Source organism: Pezoporus wallicus, unplaced genomic scaffold (genome assembly GCF_028554395.1).
Source record: "Pezoporus wallicus isolate ANWC-B61680 ecotype Strahan unplaced genomic scaffold, APGP_CSIRO_Pwel_v1 contig_12955, whole genome shotgun sequence".
NCBI classification, from domain to species: Eukaryota; Metazoa; Chordata; class Aves; order Psittaciformes; family Psittacidae; genus Pezoporus; species Pezoporus wallicus.
The window spans coordinates 1-20012 of record NW_026641964.1 but is presented as its reverse complement, the minus strand read 5'-3'; the positions used below and the strand labels follow the sequence as shown (position 1 = coordinate 20012).

Here is a 20012-nt window from a genome sequence, read left to right as displayed (position 1 = left end):
TTATAATTGATTGCTACTTAGGCTGATAAATGGCTCTAGGACTGAAGAGCTGGAAGCAGAGACAAGCGTGAGGCAAGTTGAAGACATGCTTGTTCCCCAATAAGCAGGCAAGGGTGGGATTTGAGGTGGACAGGACACGGGTAGACAGCCACTGAGATGCATCCTAAAGCAAAAGCCCCCAAATCATCCTGCCCGCTCCCCCGTTTTCCTCTTTGCACTTGAAACATGAAAAACCCCAAGCCCCACAGTGACTTTACATAGAAATAAACACAATTACACACCAGTAACAGCCCCAGCACCATGCAAGCACCAGTAAGCACCTCGATGATGGTCCAGCCATTAATCTAAGAGCACTCTGTGTGTCCGCAGGAATTCAGTTATAAAGCATTGTCTTCTTCCTCCCTCCTTGCACAATGGACACAGAACACAACAGTTTAAGTGGCAAATCAATACAGGGAGCTCTAAAACCCCAAATCAGGTTACGGCTGCATTAGACACTTTCGTGCACTGTGGCTCATGAAGTATTGAGTATTTTCAATTCCCCTTCTTTCTCCTTCTCCGGCTGCCATAGGATCGCTCCTGAGCCAGATGTAAAAACCTGCTCCTGACATTTTCACCCTATCAAGCACTTTAAGGCTCTTCCTTCTTTTTAGCTGATAAAAGAAGATTTGTGAGCAATAAGTGAACCTGAAAGGGCAGAAAGTGCATCACACAAACGGGCTGACCAAGTTTGGAAGAGTCTGCATTTAACATCTCTACTCCATTTATCCCAAGGAATACAAAGAAGAGGCATTCCTTAGGAACAGATTTCAATACAGTGGGCTAAAGGGGATAGAAGATAGGGCAACAATACAGCTAAACTGGAGCTCCTTCCTCCAGGTTAAGAGCTGAGCTCAAGGAAGAGGAGTACTCGGCACCATCAAGTTGCCTGCCTTAGGAAGGTAAATTCAGGCTCAGCTCCCCAGGAACCATAAAAGCACCAGTTGGAAAGTGCAGGCTGGATTCTACCAACAAAGCAATTCAAGCTGTATGTCATGATGTGTCTCCTCTTCCTCCATCCCACATCTCATGTTAGCAGGCACCTCAGCAAGCTGGATAGCCACAAACACGTCTTTGCTCTCCCTGGAAACCTATTGGGGCTTGAAGCTTTATGAAGAGTCTGAGAAGAGATTTCAAAGCACCAATACACTGGATTTATCTTTGTTTAATATACAGAGGCTCCTTGGAACCCATCCCACCCCTTTCCTCCTTTAAGGGATGCATCTGGAGCTGCCCAGCCGGTAAACCAAAAGGAATGCTTGGAAGACGACGGCTAAGAGATGAGATCCCCCACACTTTGTCATTTCTATTTCTGTGTCCTGCCACGCTTGGATTCTAACTCGAGTTCTTTGTGTCTTTTGATCTTCTATATCAAATGGATTGCTGCATTAAGGCTTCATTATCTTCCCAAGCCAAAAATACTGCAAGTATCGCAATAGCTCTGCTCTGAAAGGCAGCACTCAGTCTTCAGAAGAGACCTCCACAAGAAGACAGCAGCATATTCAGCTACCAGCAACATCAGGAGAGCTTTGTTTTAATCTCCTTCCTCCACTGGTATCGATGAGGGTCTGCAACCAAGGTAGCAAGAGCAGAACCCAACCTGAACTGAGTTCTACCTTGTCTGCCTTTCACTCATTTTGCCTTTGCAATTAAAAATAAAGGCAAATTAATGCTGTGCATCACTTCCAAGTGTTCAACAGAATCATGGAATTTTTTAGGTTGGAAAAGGCCTTTTAAGATCCTGGAATGGTTTGGGTTGGATGGGACCTTAAAGCTCATCCAGCTCCAACCCCTGCCACGTGCAGGGACACCTTCCACTGGAGCAGGGTGCTCCAAGCCCCTGTGTCCAACCTGGCCTTGAGCACTGCCACGGATGGGGTAGCCCCAGCTTCTCTGGGCACCCTGTGCCAGCACCTCAGCACCCTCACGAAGCTTGGGCAGGGCACTCTAGATCCTACCACGTCAGGCAACTATCCAGGACAGCCATTCTTAAGCTCATCTATTTCTGCACTGCTTAACCAAATACCCTCACGGCATCCCATGACAAGAATGTCTAACTTCAACCACCCTCCCCCCAAAAAAGCCAGAAGAGACATTAAATCCTCCCTATATTCTGCCTGAATTAAGTTTTCCTGGGATATATCTCATGTTCCCCTTTTTCCCTGTCGTACCCACATGCCTTGTCTCCGAGTGGCATCAAAGACATAAAAGCAGCACATTAAACACAAAGATCATGCAAGAACCCAGCAGCCACTTAGGACATGAACTTCTGCCCATGCCCTCCTCACCACCACTTCCAAAGTCACCGTGTTCCCTTAGCCTGCACTTCCCTTCATCCCTTATCACTATCAAAAAGCCTCTACGTCCTCTTGCTGCACGCAACTCTGATGCATACCCTGGAGCATCCTCTCTTTCCTTCACATCCACTTTGCTTCTTCCTACTTCACGTCCGTCTGCATTAACACTACATTTCCCCCACATTTCTACTTGGCCAATCCACCCTGACTCCCTGACATCCCTTGTCCCTACTACTTATCACCTATACAAGGTTTAAGCCATTTATTGTGCATTCCTTTCTTACCTTCTACTTGCTGACAAGGGTTTTGTAGCCCTCTTGCACGTTTGTGCCTTTATATTCACTCTTCTTTGGGATATATTAGAAAGAAACCATGATTTCCTGACCCTGAGGAGGGTAGCTCACTCTGCATGGATGCTGCTCAAGCCAAAACAGGTTTAAGGCTTCACATAGCCTTGACTTTACAGACCCAGTTAAACATCAGAAAACCAGCTCAAACAGCCACATCTCACCTTAAATGTGCCATGGACAGATGTTCTCAGAGTTTCATAGCCCAGGGAGAACAGGTTTTAATTGACTACCATTGATCCCTGCTGTTCATTGCACCTTGTCTTCCAGCAGCCAATTCCTCCTCTTCCCAGCAAAAGGGTTCATTTTATAACATGTCTGGGATGCTGAACAGCATGAAACACTCTCTGGATATCCTTCTGAATGCTACCAACCAAGTTACTTGGTCCATAACTTCGTTATAGGTGCTAGTTTGCATCCACACTAGAGTTGCTAAGGAGGAAGGGAAGGTCTCCTTCAACCTTGTGGAGGGAGCTGTGCCTTTGCCTCTCATAAAAGCTGGCTTTAAAAACCAGGAGATAACCCGGCCTTCACATAGCTCCGGGATAAAGATCTTCCAAGAGGCTACTCACAGAAGAGCACGGCAATTATATTTCAGCAAAGTGTAGGATTAAAGCATCACTTAGGGAATGGGAAAATAAAGGATATTTAGCAGTATTTAACATCTGAATATTTAAACCACTAGGAGATGTTCACCTCAAAGATATTTAAGTTCATATGCTCCCAACACAGCCAAGATATGTACCAGAGCTTTGTTGGGAGCCCCCTTGAAAGCTCTGCCATCACTCACAAACCCCTTTGAGCAACCTGCTCCAGTGGAAAGTGCCCCTGCCCATCACAGATGGTTGGAACTGGATGAGCTTTAAGGTCCCTTCCCACCTAAACCATTCTGTGATTGAATGAGGTTGATTCTGTGACTCAATGGGGTTGGAACTGGATGATCTTTAAAGGTCCTTTCCCACCCAAACCATTCCATGATTGAATGAGGTTGATTCTATGACTCAATGGGGTTGGAACTGGATGATCTCTAAAGGTCCTTTCCCACCCAAACCATTCCATGATTCAATGATTCTCTGATAAAGTCAAGGACCCAGAGCTGCAATTCCTCCATCCCGACCTCCCAGGAGCACAGAAGATGATGACAACACTCCCTGTCAGGAGATGGGATACTGGGCTAGTAAACCTTTGCTCCAACTTGCCATAAACAACCCTATTTCACCTCCTTTCCCTCCTCAACTCATGCCTGAGCCCAAGCCTAAAACATTATACTCCCAAACAGACAAAGTGGTTTCATGCCAGTCAAGATTCCAAGCCAAACGTAGCTCAGGAACGATGCTCCTGGCCCTTCACACGTATGATCCCACGGAGAGGTGTGGGAATCCACAGCTAAAAAGCAGCTGATACTACCCCAGGTCCCCACTTTATTCCCTGTTTCAAGGGGCTGAGCTCCTCCTGGGGTGGATGCCTGGCTTCAGGACACCAAACCTTGGGGTTTGAAGGCCTCCATGATGCAATTCTGCAGCAAATCACAACTGAAGCAGGGTTTTTGGGGGGGGTTAGCCATGAAACCTTGCAATCTGAGAAAGATGCATACCACGATGACATACATTCACTGGAGGACCATGCTAACATACCTGGGAGACCTTAATTTCAGTTTTGGTATCTTAACATGGTATCAATGCCTCTTACTAATCACAACCAACAGGTGCCCAAATAACTTCTAGCATTTCAAGTCGCTGCCTAAACCCCATTGGATCGCTACGTGTAAAACAATCAGTGTGGTGGGAATGAAGTAGAACTGCCCTAAATATGCTTAAATTCAGTGCTATGTCCTCACGATGAAGACACACGCAGGCATCTCCTCACTTTGGGGTAAATCCTGCATGCCCGTACTCAGACCTGCAGGTCAGCACTGGGAGCGTTGACTTGAAGTTGCCAATCTAGTGAAGGATCAAGGGAAATAAAACAATATTGTAGAGCAAAGATGGTGTTTTTGCTAGAAACCACATCCTGCTGCTAGGCAAGAAACCAGCAGCCACGCGAAACAGAGCTGAATGAGTGGAGACAAGATGAAAGCAGGGATGTGACAGACACCAGAGCCAAAGGCCCACCTTGGGATGGGATGCAAAAATGCTGAGAATCATGGAATGGGTTGGGTTGGAAGGGACCTTAAGTTCATCCAGCTCCAAACCCCTGCCACGGGCAGGGACCTCTTCCACTAGAGCAGGGTGCTCCAAGCCCCATCCGACCTGGCCTTGAACACTGCCAGGCATGGGGCAGCCACAGCTTCTCTATTCAACCCCTTCCAGTGTCCCACCACCCTCGTGGCAAAGAACTTCTTCCCAACATCCCATCTCTTAACTCTTCCCTCTTCCAGCAGGAGCCGTTCCTCCTCATCCCATCCCTGCATCCCTCATCCCAAGCCCCTCTCCAGGTTTCCTGCAGCCCCTTTAGGCACTGGAGCTGCTCTCAGGTCTCCCCTTCTCTTGTCCAGGCTGCCCCAGCCCAGCTCTCTCAGCCTGGCTCCAGAGCAGAGCTGCTCCAGCATCCCCATAGCCTCCTCCGGCCTCTCTCCAACAGCTCCACATCCCTCTTGTGTTGGGGACCCCAGAGCTGGATGCAGCGCTCCAGGTAATCCCACGGGTTAAGGATCTCTACCCTACCGAGTAGCCTGAAACAGATTACGAGCAGAGAAAGCAGCACTGGGATCATCGTTCTGTGGGTGGAGATACATGAATCATCAATAACCTTTAATTACTTCAATGGGCAGACCTGCAGTAGCCTCTGTCAGTGCGTTTCCCAAGCCGACAGATTCTCCAGGATGAATCCAATTCCAGGACATCTGTTCATGGCACCAGCTTATTAAACACACCGCCCGAGCCTCAATATTCCCCATTGAGGCATTTTGCACCTTTCATGTCTGAGAAAGGGGACAAAGGAGGGAATCAGAATTCCAGGTTAAGTAGTTGGGCTTGTTCAGCCTGGAAAAAGCTCCCTGAGGGGAGACTTTAAAGCATCTCCAGTGCCTAAATGACTACTGGAACTGCTTGCAACTGGATGAGCTTTAAGGTCCCTTCCAACCCAAACCATTCCATGAGTGTCTCTTACTTCAGTGAGCATCCTGGGTTCTTCTTCAAGGTTTCTTCTAAGCAAATGGAGGGGTCTGGATCCATTTGAATCCTTTTAGCAATAGGGAAAAGACAGAAATCCATAGATGTACTTTTGGATACTCCTGGCATATGTCTCTCCATCTGCACTCGGAGCACGTGGACACCGTGGCTAAAAAACACACTTGCAGATAACGCTGTATAAATTTTCCCCCTGTGCAGTGGAAAGATCATTCATTAAGACTTTAAAATAGGGGAAAACCCCAACCTTTTGGGGTATAGTTTTGCAGGGCGATTGACACACAAAGCAAGACTACTTGGGTACTACAGGTGAGTCTTGGGTCTGGCAGCGTAACTGCACGCTTCAAAGCACCCTCCCAGTGCCTGGTGACAAGGCAAGGCTTTAGAATGGAAGCAGGCTCACTTTGCATTAGCTTGGAGACCTGCAAACATTATGTGTAACCATCCCTAGAGTTGATAATGAAAGGAAACTACTTCATTTTGGCACCCTGGCGTGAGGTGCGACAAGCCAGATAAATAGGCTAAAGTGTTGTCCCCTCTTTCAGAACAGTTTGGGTTGGCAAGGACCTTAAAACTCATCCAGTTCCAAGCAGTTCCAGTAGCTCCCTTAGGCACTGGAGCTGCTCTAAGGTCTCCTCTTCTCCAGGCTGCCCCAGCCCAGCTCTCTCAGCCTGGCTCCAGAGCAGAGCTGCTCCAGCTCTCGTAGCATCCCCATGGCCTCCCTCTGGCCTCGCTCCAGCAGCTCCACGTCCCTCTTGTGTTGGAGGCCACAGAGCTGGATGCAGTATTCCAGATGGGAGTAACAGGCAGGGACATTTACAGTTAATAGCCATGAATGCTCACAATACACCTACCAGCACTGACTGCATGAAACGAGGCAGCCACAGCGAGACAAATACAACCTGTGGCTTACGGGTCTGGACCAGGTGCTTCCTACACAGAGGAGCATCAGACAACAGTGGGTTCTGCTGCCAGACCTGTTCCTCCTGCACACCAAGCTTGGCTTCTAGCAAGGGTCTGTGTCAGGTTTCCTGGTTTGAGTGTCATCTCCTCAGGTGATAGCAGATGCCAACCCGGGGATGAAGGAACAACGCAGCGGGGGGAAACGGGGCTTATTTCGTGTTCCTCCCATAGCCCTCTCCACGCAAGCCCTCCTCAACCTCATGCTCTGCTCTGCTCTAAGTCATGCCTGGGAACATGGTTGGCTGTTTTCAACCTCCAGTACCCAAACCTACATTTTGACAGCTAAGAACTCATAGAGAAGCCCCTTTTGTCAAGCCTCGGCTTGAAGCCCAATGGTAGAACACATTCCGGGTAAGGCAGGCATTGTACCTTCTCAATAACCCCAATTAATACATTCAGCACAAGACTCCTCTTCCTACAGAACTCATTCCCACCTTTGTCTGTGATGAAAAACCCTGTCCAAGCACCTTCTCCCTTCCAGCTGAAGAAGGAAGGGGCAGTGCTGAGGTGAGCACAAGCTTGACAGCAAAATAATTGCTGCAGAGGCACTTGTCACGGTTTGAAGTTGGAGGCACATTACTCACCTTGAGCAAAAAGCCTACAGAACTTCCTGTTAGATAAGGCAAAAAGAGAAGATAAACCAGAAAACGTCCCAAAGTGTTCTCCAAACCACTTCTCCTTCCCATGGAGGGTTACTTGTTGAGCACGTGCTGCACCTACTTCCCTATATCTGATACGCAGCCAGGCTACAACACGAACTCCTCAACCTCAAGGTGACATTACATTCAGGAGATGGCAGATCTGCAGGACTGGAAAGGGGAAAAGAAAAAGCTTCTAAACGAGAGCAGCGCTGATGGATTCATTTGCAATTTTGCCTCACAGCCTGACAGATCCAACAGCATCCCTTGGAAATGGCACAGAAGGTGGAAGCAGGGAAGCAAATGCTCTCTGCAGCCTTGGATGGGGCAGGGGTGGAATGAGAGTCCTTTTAAGCTGAAATTTAAAGCAAAATAAAGAGCTTCTTACAGGCTTTTGATGCCCCACTGCAGCAAGCCACACTCATAGTGATGCTACTCTGATCCTTGTACCATCTACATGGGAGACTCCAAGACAGCAATGCCAAGACCTCCACCCCAGACAAGCCCATCACGCAGAGGTCCTCACCCACACGCAGCACAGCCTGCATCAGGAAACTCCATGGGGGTTCAGAACCTCACCAGTTCTGCACCAGAGCTGGAATGTCACCGAGAGAGCTCAGAGCACGAGAAGGGGAAACAGGCAGAAAGAGGCCATTGGTGGTTGCTGCTCCACTAGTCCCAATGAGTAACTCTGGATGGAGACCCTCCTAAATTGTTGCCTCCCACTGCTTAAGAGGGGCTTATAAGGAAGATGGGGACAGACTTTTGAGCAGGGCCTGAAGCAACAGGACAAAGCATCATGGCTTTAACCTGCCAGAGGGGAGACTCAGATGAGCTCTTAGGCAGAAGCTCTTCCCTGGGAGGGTGCTGAGGCGCTGGCACAGGGTGCCCAGAGAAGCTGTGGCTGCCCCATCCCTGGCAGTGTTCAAGGCCAGGCTGGACACAGGGGCTTGGAGCACCCTGCTCTAGTGGAAGGGGTCCCTGCCTGTGGCAGGGGGTTGGAACTGGAAGAGCTTTAAGGTCCCCTCCAACCCAAACCATTCTATATATTGCCATGAAGGAGAAAGGCAAGAAACCCACTTGGGATGTTGCAAACGGGTTTCAAACCACTCCGACCTCAGCATCCTTCCTGCCTCGGATAGAAAACTGCAGTAAGAAGGAAGCTTGCCAGGTGGATGGCTCCTTCAGCTGTTCAGCTGTGGATGGCCTTGAGAGACAACCACCAGCAGCCTGACTCCAGCAACCTCTTGCTCTCCTCCCCACACAGCCACTGGATTGCACCCCAGCAAAGGCCAAAACATGATCTCAACTCCAATAAAACACCCCAGGCAGCAAGCAGCAGCAGTCAAAGGTAGCCAAAGGGATGCAAAGCAGCGAGTCCAAGTCCAGCAGCCTCAGCAAACAACCTGCTTTATGCTCATTCCGCCCAAATCCCATCGCTTTCCTAGGAAGAAAACCACACGCCTCGCCAAGAGCCTGCTGATCCGGTCAGAGATGCGCGTAGCACAAATTCCTCCTCTCCTCTGCTCCCAACAGGCTTTATTCTCCTTGTTTGTCTTTTCCTTTTTCCTCTAATTCTTCCCAAATGCTCCTGAGCACAGGAAACGCTGCCAGAGTCAGAGGAGTTTGTGTTTTTGCTGTATTCTTACTATTAAAGCCTTGGCCACTGCAGTACATGGAAAAGGTTCTACAGGATTTACTCCTGTCCCTGCCTTTGAGGGGCTGTGGATTCACAGATGCACCCACGTTGGATTACAGGCAGCAAAGCAGCTTATGAAGCAGAAACAGCAGCAGCCAGGAAGCCAACTTCAGGACTCAGAAAGTACTTAAGAGACAGCTTAATTACTAATAAAACTGATGATACATCTGCACATCCTCCCAAGCTCGAGCTGCGCTCCTCACCGTGAGTAATCCAACAGATGGACACCAAAAAATAACCGAACCCAACCCAACGCCAGCAGAACCAAAGGAAGCAAAACAGGCTCTTCAAGAAGCAGCATTCTGCCTTTCGAGCCCAAACTTCATGCCTCAGCACACTGCTGTTGCTGCTTCATTCCTAGGCCTTTAAAGGATTTAGACTTCAAAGAGGGATTACTTGGCCTAAACAACCCGGACAGACCATGGGTTGACTTGGAGAGTCATGTGCTGGTTTGGGTTGGAAGGGCCCTTAAAGCTTAGGGACACCTTCCACTAGAGCAGCTTGCTCCAAGCCCCATCCAACCTGGCCTTGAAAGTTGGATGTAAGGAAGAAATTCTTCCTTATCTCCAACCTAAATCTCCCGTTTCAATTGGAACCCATCACCCCTTGCCCTATCGCTACAATCCCTGACGAAGCATCCCTCTCCATCACCCTTGGAGCCCGCCTTCAGACTCAAGCAACCTCAATCCTACCCCGATTTCCACACCCCTTATTGCCCATCCTCCTCTTCTGGAAGGGACCGCAGCCCATCAGCCGTGGCACTTTGCCACGCGGTGCAACGACCTCTCCCTCGCGGGCTTGCAAGAAACACCACGGAAAGATCAATAAAGCCCATAAACCTCCAGCTGCAGCTGGCAGGGCAACGCCTGCGCGCGGCGCAAAGCTTGGGTTCCCAAGCACGTTGACGCTCAAGCAGAGCTGGGAGCAGGCAGGGAGGATCCATACAAAGGCGACGAGGCGGGCAGAGAGACGTCAGCACCTCGGGAAGAGGCGGCCCAGAAGCCGCGCGCGTCCGACGGGAGCACAGATGGAGCAGGCACGGGTGATTTCTATAGGGCCCGCACCGCACGGGCAGCACGGAGCTTGGGCTCTGACATGTTGCTGGGCTGCTTGGGGGGCAAAGGATGGTCAGAACCAGTTATGGGGAAGAGAGCGGAGATCCGAGTCCAGAGGGATTTTACTGCACGGCTGTTGAAAACATCAAGGTCTCTTCCCATCTGTAGAATAGGGACAGCATCGAGGTTGGAAGAGAAGGTTCTGGGGAGACCTGAGAGCAGCTCCAGTGCCTAAAGGGGCTGCAGGGAACATGGAGAGGGGCTTGGGACAAGGGACAGGCCAAGGGGAATGGCTTTAACCTGCCCGAGGGGAGACTGAGATGAGCTCTTAAGGCAGAAGCTCTTCACTGTGAGGGTGCTGAGGCGCTGGCACAGGGTGCCCAGAGAAGCTGGGGCTGCCCCATCCCTGGCAGTGTTCAAGGCCAGGTTGGACACAGGGGCTTGGAGCACCCTGCTCTAGTGGAAGGGGTCCCTGCCCGTGGCAGGGGTTGGAGCTGGGTGAGCTTTAAGGTCCCTTCCAACCCAAACCACTCCACACACACATGCACAATACACCCAGCCAGATCAGAAACTCTAAGTTCCGATGCTGCATTTTTACCCAGGACATCCTGAGGTTTCTACTCTAAATTACAACCTCCAGTCCCTACACACGGCACCATAAAGGAGGAGACTTCAAACCACCTTTAGGTCCAACACTGGTCCAAGCCTGACTAATTCACTGGTGGCCAGGAGAGCAGCCAACCCCCTGGCATCCCCCCTCTATGCCATATTCAAGCCCAAATACCACTTATCCCTGGCTCCTTACACCTCCCCTTCATCCCAGCAAGGGCGTTCTTCACAGTCAAACCGTGTTTTAAAGACTCAGCAAACGTTAACATCAGCCAGAAGTCAAAAATCTCTGCTCTGCAGCTGAAACGTAACTTCCAATCACTGCTCAATGCAAGAACAAACCCTTGCAGGATCACCCTGTCTGTAAGATACAATAAGCAAACCCTCCTCGCCCTCTGACAGCCTATTTCAGGCCTCATTGGCCGTGAGTTTTATGAGATGTTAATCAACAATCAGAAATTTCCACATCTTTCTCTGCAGGAAGAGTGGTTTCTGCTCTCTGCATTACACTGCTGGGTCACTACACGTCACAATTCACGAGTCCCCTCTCCCCACTCCCATCTCCTTGCCATTTACAGTTTAAAAACACTTTAAAAGTGGAAAACAGCATTTTTAATTTGATTTTTCATTTCATTTTTCATTAGACAACGCAGAGATGGGGATCTCCACTTGCCTGCTCATCAGCTGGGATGGTGCTCATACAATGTCATACAATGGTTTGGGTTGGAAAGAGCCTTAAAGCTCATCCAGCTCCTACCCCTGCCATGGGCAGGGACCCCTTCAACTAGAGCAGGGTGCTCCAAGCCCCTGTGTCCAACCTGGCCTTGAACACTGCCAGGGATGGGGCAGCCACAGCTTCCATAGGCACCCTGTGCCAGTGTCCCAACATCCTCACAGTAAAGAACTTCTTCCTTATCTCCAACCTGAACCTCCCCTGTTTCACTTTGAACCCATCACCCCCTGTCCTATCACTGCAGTCCCTAATGAAGAGTCCCTCCCCAGCAGCCCTGCAGCCCCCTTCAGACACTGGAAGCTGCTCTGAGGTCTCCACGCAGCTTCGCTTCTCCAGGCTCAACAGCCCCAGTGTTCTCAGCCTGGCTCCATACAGGAGGTGCTCCAGCCCCCTGAAGCCAGAGCGATGTGTCCAACCCCTTAAAAATCCAGCCTCCATAAGGACTGCCTCTTGCAGAGGTGTTTGTGAGAACATTTAAAGGGCAGGAAGAGCCCCAGCAGCAAGAAGAAGAGAATAAACACAGTCACCAGCTCTATTAAGGTCAGAGAAACAGCGAAGGATGAAGAACCTGAGAAACGAGGCACCTCCCCTTGTGGTTCTTTCACTTCCAGCCAGGAGCTGGGAAGAGCAAACCAGCTTCGGGGGTTCCTGGGAGCAGGTCCAGGAGGAATTCCAAGGGCATGGTGCAGATGCTGCCTCGAGAGCGCTCCACTTGCTCCCCTCAGCACCTGGAGGACGTTCATCCCTTCCTCGCTTGCGCCTTGGAGTTAAAAATAGCCAGCCTGGATCAGATGCCAAGTGGGAAAAGAGCAGGACTGCAGCGGAAAGGCTTCTTTTTGAGTAGAGGAAGAGGAAAGGTCTCTTCCTTTCTAGCTTCAATGCGTTATCTAGAGCATGTAAGGGAATAATCACTGGAGCAAAAGAGCAGGATGCAAAGCATCGCTGCCGAGGAGAGGAAGAAATGAGTCGCTCTGGAGGAAAGAGGTCATGGTGACATTTGCAGTGATCTTCAGCAAGCAGCCAGAGTGACGTTCCTGCTGATATTTATTGTCTGGCCTAAGCCTGTTTAAAGCAGCATTCCATAAAAACACTGCTGTGCAGTGACAGCGGGCACAAGCAAGCCCCCAAAACCTGACACGGGATGATGTATGGTCCGTCCCCCCCAGAGCCAAGCCCCTCCATGGAGCTGCTGCAGCGTCAGGAACTTGCAGCCCTATAACGTTATCCATCACTTTTCAGTCCTGGCATCAGCCTAGACCCTGCAGGCTGGGGTTTATTTGGTGGTTTCATTAAAGGTTGTTGGGTTTTGTTTGTTAAAAACTCTCTATGTTCATAGAAGCGTGGAACTGTTTGTGTTGGAAGGGACCTGAGAGCTCATCCAGTTCCAGCCCCTGCTCAACCCAGTTCCAACCTTGGTTTCACCTTAAACCCATCGCCCCTTGCATCAAGTTCACAAGTTACCAAAAGTGAACCAAGGCCTTCACCTTTCAGAAGAGGAGCAACATGCCACAAGCCTTTGGGCTTAACACAAGCTGACTGCCAGCATGGTACGAGGGCTTGAGCCTTGCCCAAAGCAGTCTCAAACCAAGACTCCTGAGACACGATGTCTGCTATCTAGATTACAGTTTACCTGGAACCTTCACCCAGAAGAACTTGCCCTGGATCTCCAGCTTCAGCAGCCTAAATGCAGATGGAGGAGTCAGAGCAGCCTGACGCAGGAGAAATAATGGTCATGGCACTTGATTCGGACAAGGAGAAGCCATGTGGGGACGTTCCTAGAACAGGGATTTAGGGAGCTGCTCCTTGGGGACCATCTAAAGCAGGGGAAGTTGTCTACACCAACATGCTGCCTGCTTCCACCGCTCAGGATTTCAACTCCACAGACACATCCCAGCTGACAACACCACGTGGTGGCATGAATCGACGGCGTGCAGCTGAAAGACTTGGTTGAGACCAAAGCAGGTCCCCTCCAAACCCAGGCACAGGACTCTGGATCCACCTAATTCCTTGGGATAGCTCCTCACAAAGCTTGAAACAAGCACAGAGATGAGATAACTCCCTCCCTGGGGTCCTACCCAAGGGAATCAGGCTCACCTTTAAAAGGACCTACATGACCTTCTACACTTTGAGGGTGCTGAGGCGCTGGCACAGGGTGCCCAGAGAAGCTGTGGCTGCCCCATCCCTGGGGCAGGTTGGACACAGGGGCTTGGAGCACCCTGCTCTAGTGGAAGGGATCCCTGCCCATAGCAGGGGTTGGGACTGGATGAGCTTTAAGGTCCCTTTCAGCCCAACCCGTTCCATGATGCTATGATGCTGCCAGAACCAGCTTCAGGATCTTGGGATATATACATATCTATGTATCTTTATATATAAGATAGGGATGTACAAACAGGCTGCTGGGGCTGCCCCCGATTTTCCCAGGTTTTTTAACGTGGATGATCAGCCACAGAAACAGGGAATCAAACCAGCCATGCATCAGCCATGTGCAGGGCTGTTTGACAACACATGCCCAGGACATCTCCTCTCAAACTGACTGTGGCTGATATTTTCCTATACAAGCCAGGTAGTCCATAAAATACTGTGGTTTGTATTATTCTCTTGGAAGAATCTGGGATTCAGCTCCATTACCTAAAATGTAGGGCTTCCAGACAACTAATTGGCAGGTTGGAGAATCTTTCTCAACCATCAGGTCTAGGCCCTATATTCTTGCTTCAAGATAGAGCTACCTTACCACTCATAGAGTTAGAGCTACAGTCACAGGTCCCAGATTCCCAGTTCAGGCTAGAAGAATGATTTCCTTTTAAATCAGAATGAAAAGCCATCTTTGCCACATACACAACCTGTATCACCTCACTGCTCCCAGGATGCCACATTTGTTAGGGTACATGCACATATCTCCATTAACCTTCATAAAGATGGGGCAGAGAACACCCAGCACCACTGTTAAACTCAACAGCTACCTAGGACTAACCATCAAACCCACTTTGTGGTTGCAGCCATGGTAGGAAGTGGCTCCTGTCCACCAATCATAGAATCCCAGACTGGTTTGGGTTGGAAGGGACCTTAAAGCTCATCCAGCTCCAACCCCTGCCACGGGCAGGGACCCCTTCCACTAGAGCAGGGTGCTCCAAGCCCCTGTGTCCAACCTGGCCTTGAACACTGCCAGGGATGGGGCAGCCACAGCTTCTCTGGGCACCCTGTGCCAGCGCCTCAGCACCCTCACAGGGAAGAGCTTCTTCATTATCTCCAACCTGAACTTCCCCTGTTTCACTTTGAACCCATCACCCCTTGTCCTATCACTGCAGTCCCTGATGAAGAGTCCCTCTCCAGCAGCCTTGCAGCCCCCTTCACACACTGGAAGCTGCTCTGAGGTCTCCACGCAGCTTCTCTTCTGCAGGCTCAACAGCCCCAATGTTCTCAGCCTGGCTCCATATGGGAGCTGCTCCAGCCCCTGAGCATCCCCGTGGCCTCCTCCTGCATCTCTGAACCACCTTTTATTGAGCTGCAAGCTCCACAGCTCAGAGCTCATGGCCAACCAGCTGCACCTCTGCTCCCTTAGAGCTGGAGCTTAGGGGGCACCGTGGCACCTCTGCTTCTCTCGTTAAGGTATTTGACGACCTAATTTAAGCCGTGTAGATCACGGAATTAGTTACAGGCTCCTCAAAGGAAGTTAACAATAAGTCACCAACATCCAGCCGCCAGCACCAATATCGGCACTATGCATTTCATCAGTGAGCCGCTCCCTCCCCTCTTTCTAAGCCACTGGCAAATCTTGATGTCTCGCTAGCAGCTTCCTTTGAAAAGCTCCTTTGAAGCCATCTCCAAGCTCTTTTGGGAGAGCTACAGGAAGGCATCTGGCTCGCAGGCAGGCTAGCCCTTGGTTTGGCTTGATCGGCAGCAGGAAGAGCACAGCAACTGTGGATTTCAGTGGGAATACCCCCTCGGAAGCATCAGAGCAGAGACCTCCCTGGAGAATGAGGGCCTCAACATACACCTTCCTGCCCAAACCTCAGCACCGAAGTAAGAAGAGCACTGAAACCATCTCTCCCAAGGGTATTCACATAACTGAAGCCATCTGGATTCACACTAAAGAGTCATTTAGACTTGAAAAACAGACCAGGTACTGCTGGAATGAGCCATCAGCAACTCAAACTCCAGCACAGAGTTGAAGTAACCCATACTGAATGGATTGGGGTGGGGGGGTTGGAACTGAATGATCTTAAGGTCATTTCCAACCCAAACCATTCCAGGATTCTAAATCTGAGGCTGGGAATGTGGCTCTGGATCAACAGAGCCCACGGACCAGCCAACACAGAAGAAGTTACCGGTTGCTGATGGGCAAGGATGCCCAAACCGCCATGGGTCTGTGCTTTGAGGAAGGGTAACAGTGGTTGGTGTCTTGAGCCCTCCCTCTTGCACCCATCCTAAGCGATGAGGAAGAAGTGGATGTGTTTTATGTAGACAGGAGAAGTCAAGATGCGTACAGCACAGAACAAGATGTGGGAAGAGAACTCCAAGAGGGATTTGGAGACCAGTAACGAGTGGTGTACCTCAGGGATCAGTGTTGGGACCGGTCCTGTTCAACATCTTTGTTGCTGACATGGACAGTGGGATTGAGTGCGCGTGGTGACACCAAGCTGTGTGGTTCGGTTGATACCCTGGAGGGAAGGAATGCCATCCAGAGGGACCTCGACACGCTTGTGAGGTGGGCTGATGCCAACCTCATGAGGTTTAACCAAGCCAAGTGCAAGGTCCTACACCTGGGTCAGAGCAATGCCAGGCACAGCTACAGGTTGGGCAGAGAAGAGATTCAGAGCAGCCCTGTGAAGGACTTGGGGGTGTTGGTTGATGAGAAAATGAACATGAGCCAGCTTCAGTGTGCGCTTGCAGCCCAGAAAGCAACCGTATCCTGGGCTGCATCAAAAGGAGCGTGACCAGCAGGTTGAAGGAGGTGATCCTGCCCCTCTACTCTGCTCTTGTGAGACCTCACCTGAAGCATTGTGTGCAGTTCTGGTGTCCTCAACATAAAAAGGACATGGAACTGTTGGAACAAGTCCAGAGGAGGCCACGAGGATGATCAGGGACTGGAGCACCTCCTGTATGGAGACAGGCTGAGGAAGTTGGGGCTGTTCAGCCTGGAGAAGAGAAGCTGTGTGGAGACCTCAGAGCAGCTTCCAGTGTCTGAAGGGGGCCTATAGGGATGCTGGGGAGGGACTCTTCATTAGGGACTGTAGTGATAGGACAAGGGGTGATGGGTTCAAACTGAAACAGGGGAAGTTCAGATTGGATATAAGGAAGAAATCCTTTCCTGTTAGGGTGGTGAGGCACTGGAATGGGTTGCCCAGGGAGGTTGTGAATGCTCCATCCCTGGCAGTGTTCAAGGCCAGGTTGGACAGAGCCTTGGGTGCCATGGTTTAGTGTGAGGTGTCCCTGCCCATGGCAGGGGGGTTGGGGCTGTACGATCCTAAGGTCTTTTCCAACCCAAACCGTTCTATGATTTATCAGCCACATCTTGCGAGCACAAGCCCAGATCTCCCATCCATTGGCGAATTCACCCCCCCCAAACACCAAATGTCAGTTCCCCCCCCCCAAAAGCAGCAGCGAGACGCTTCCCAGCAGCCAGAGGATGGGGCTGTGAGGCTGTCGCTTCCCCCCCCACCCCATCAGCACCAACGGAACCAGCTCTCAGCAACAGATTTGCAGCAAGGTGCAATCACGCTGGGTTTAACCATCATGTGATGCATTAACATTCAGCTGCAGCTACCGCCTTCATGGAGCGGATCAACACCCCCCCACCACCACCCCAACCACCCCATGGATGGGAGAAGCAACCCCATGGGGCACCGAGCCCAGCAGCGCATCGCACTTGGAACCTGCTCCGGAGACACCCAGGAGCGGAGCATCCCTGGTCCAAGCCACCTGCTGCTTGCAGGGACCCAAATCCCCCCCCCCCCCAGCTTCCCAAATGTGCTTTGGGAAGCATCCTTAGGGCTGTTTCTTCCCCAGCTGCGTGTGGCAGGTGAGGAACCGGAGCGCAGCTGATGCGGGTTTCTCTCTAGAGGTCACTCAAGGGTTGATTCCTGCTCTCGCCAAGGAAGGAGAAGGGGGGGGGAAATTCCCCATCCCCATTTCTGCAGCCGGGGAAGCAGCAGAACAGCGCAAGGATAGGGGAACCCCCCCCCAAAACAGCGGCTACAGCCCCAATTCCAACACAACCACAAGTCCTGCCCGCTCCAGGATCGGCGCATCTCCCCCCCCATCACCCAGCGCTGCTGCAGCCCCATCCCTGCCTGCACCCCCTTCCCAGCGCATCCCTGCATCCACACCCACTGGAATGCCACCCTGTTCCCCCCCCCCCGGCTCCATGCACCCTCCTTCGCTCTGCCACACCTCGCACTTCCATAAAAATACCTCCCATGGATGCATCCCATGGAGAGGGATCCAGCCCATGCAGTGATACACCCCCCCCCCCCCCCCCCCCCCAAAGCATCCATAGGGAGCAGGATGGGATTGGATCCAGCCCTTCCAGAACCCCTGCAAGGAGCAGAGGGTGGGATCCAGCCCCCTCCATAACCCCCTATGAAGAGAAGGGCTGGATCCAACCCCCCCCCAGGGAAGGACCCAGGTCCTCCATGGGGAGCAGAATGTGGGATCCAGCCCCCCCCCCTCCAAAGGGAAGCAAGGTGGGAAACAGCCTCTCCATAACCCCCTATGAAGAGAAGGGCTGGATCCAAACCCCCCCCCCGGGAAGGACCCAGGTCCTCCATGGGGAGCAGAATGTGGGATCCAGCCCCCCCCCTCCCCTCCAAAGGGAAGCAAGGTGGGAAACAGCCTCTCCATAGGGAGCAGAGGGTGGGATCCAGCCCCCTCCATAACCCCCTATGAAGAGAAGGGCTGGATCCAACCCCCCCCCAGGGAAGGACCCAGGTCCTCCATGGGGAGCAGAATGTGGGATGCAGCCCCTCCATGGGGAGATGGGTGGGATCCAGCCTCCCCCCCCCCCCCCCCCAAAAGGGAAGTAAGGTGGGAAACAGCCTCTCCATAGGGAGCAGAGGGTGGGATACACCCCCCCCCTTCACCAGCAACCCCTGGAAATTAGGGTGGGGTTGGGATCCATCCCCCCCCCCCGCATCCACAAGGAACCGGGGGGGGAGCATCTCGACCCCCCCCAATGCACCAAAACCGGGGGGGGGAACATTCACACCCCCCCCCCCCCATTGCACCCACAGCAGCAGGGTGGGGTTGGGCTCCAAACCTACACCCTGCGGAGCACAGGAGGATGCTGCTCCCCCCCCCAGCCTCCCCCACATCGCTATGGGTCTGAACTGCCCCCCCCCCCCCCGTCCGTAAGGTCCGTGTCCCCCCCATATAAACGCAGAGACAACACCCCCATGCCCCCAAACCACCACAGACACCCCCAAAGTGGGAGCGGTTATGGGGCAAACACCCCTTAGAGCCCTTCCAAGGGGGGGGCACCCCAATAACATCTATGGGGGGGGGCAAATAAGACACACACACACCCCCCCCCCCCCCAAGGGTGCTGAAAAGGGGTGGAAGCCGCTTATAACGGGGGGGCTCAGCCCCGCAGTCCCCCTTAGGGGGGCCTCAATGAGTTCACCCCCCCCCCCATTGCCCCCCCGCGGTGCCGGTCCTCACCTCTCCGCCATGTTCCCGGCGGTCCTACCGCAGGGCAGCGGCGGTGCTGGCGGCGGCTCCGCTCCCGGTTCGGCCTCCCATGGTCCGTGCCCTACAACCACCGCCCCCCCCACACCCCCTAACGAGGGCAAAACGAACCCGAACCCGAACCCGAACCCGAACCCGAACCCGAACCGGACCGGACCCCCCCCCACCCCCCCCAACACCGACTAAGGCCGCCACCGGCGCGCCCGCGCGCGCCGCGTCCCCGCCGTCACCAGCGACAACGGCCAATGGGGAGCGGCGCGAGGGGCGTGGCGCGGCGGGGTGGGACACGCCCCGCCGGCTGTTGAGGCCACGCCCACTTGCCCATCACCCGTGCTTCTATGCAACTTAAGCTTGATGGAAGGGAATAAAGAAGACTGAGCCAGACTCTCCTTGCTGGAGTTAATGGCATAGGGTGCTACAATGACCTGCTCTCTGTGTTCAGGAATTTGAAGGGTTGGGGTTATTTTTCCCCCTCAAACCCTCCCTCCCTCAAAATAGGGAGGACTACGCAAGTCTGTAGAGTGATTGATACCATGTTAGCTGGTGTTCTGGTCTTACACTGTGTGCCTGCACAAGCCTGTGTGCCCTGCTTCATGCTGGCAAGGCAGAGCAAACAACATATCCTTTGTGTTGGTGCAGTCTAGATTTGGTTTAGCTGTTGGGGATCACACTGCAGAGCAGTGTGAGGCATAAACGTGTTCTGTCTCTCCATTCTGGATTCTGACTGTTGACTGAATGTGTGTGTCCTTGGGTTTGCTAATTGTCTTTCCTAATTCTTCTATTGCATCAGGCACTACAGGTTTTCTGAGCACCTCACATCA

General features: G+C 52.1%; 1 protein-coding gene across 2 annotated transcripts in view; it reads right to left on the bottom strand.

Annotated features, from left to right (window-relative positions):
* Positions 1-19245, bottom strand: part of ARHGAP39 (Rho GTPase activating protein 39) — a 113686-nt gene extending 94441 nt beyond the window's left edge. For both annotated transcript variants that reach the window (XM_057426348.1, XM_057426350.1), the window contains exon 1: positions 19165-19245. In XM_057426348.1, coding sequence (XP_057282331.1) covers positions 19165-19175 — 11 coding nt within the window. In that variant the 5' untranslated portion in view covers positions 19176-19245. The remainder of the gene's footprint in view (positions 1-19164) is intronic.
* Positions 19246-20012: the final 767 nt, after the last annotated feature.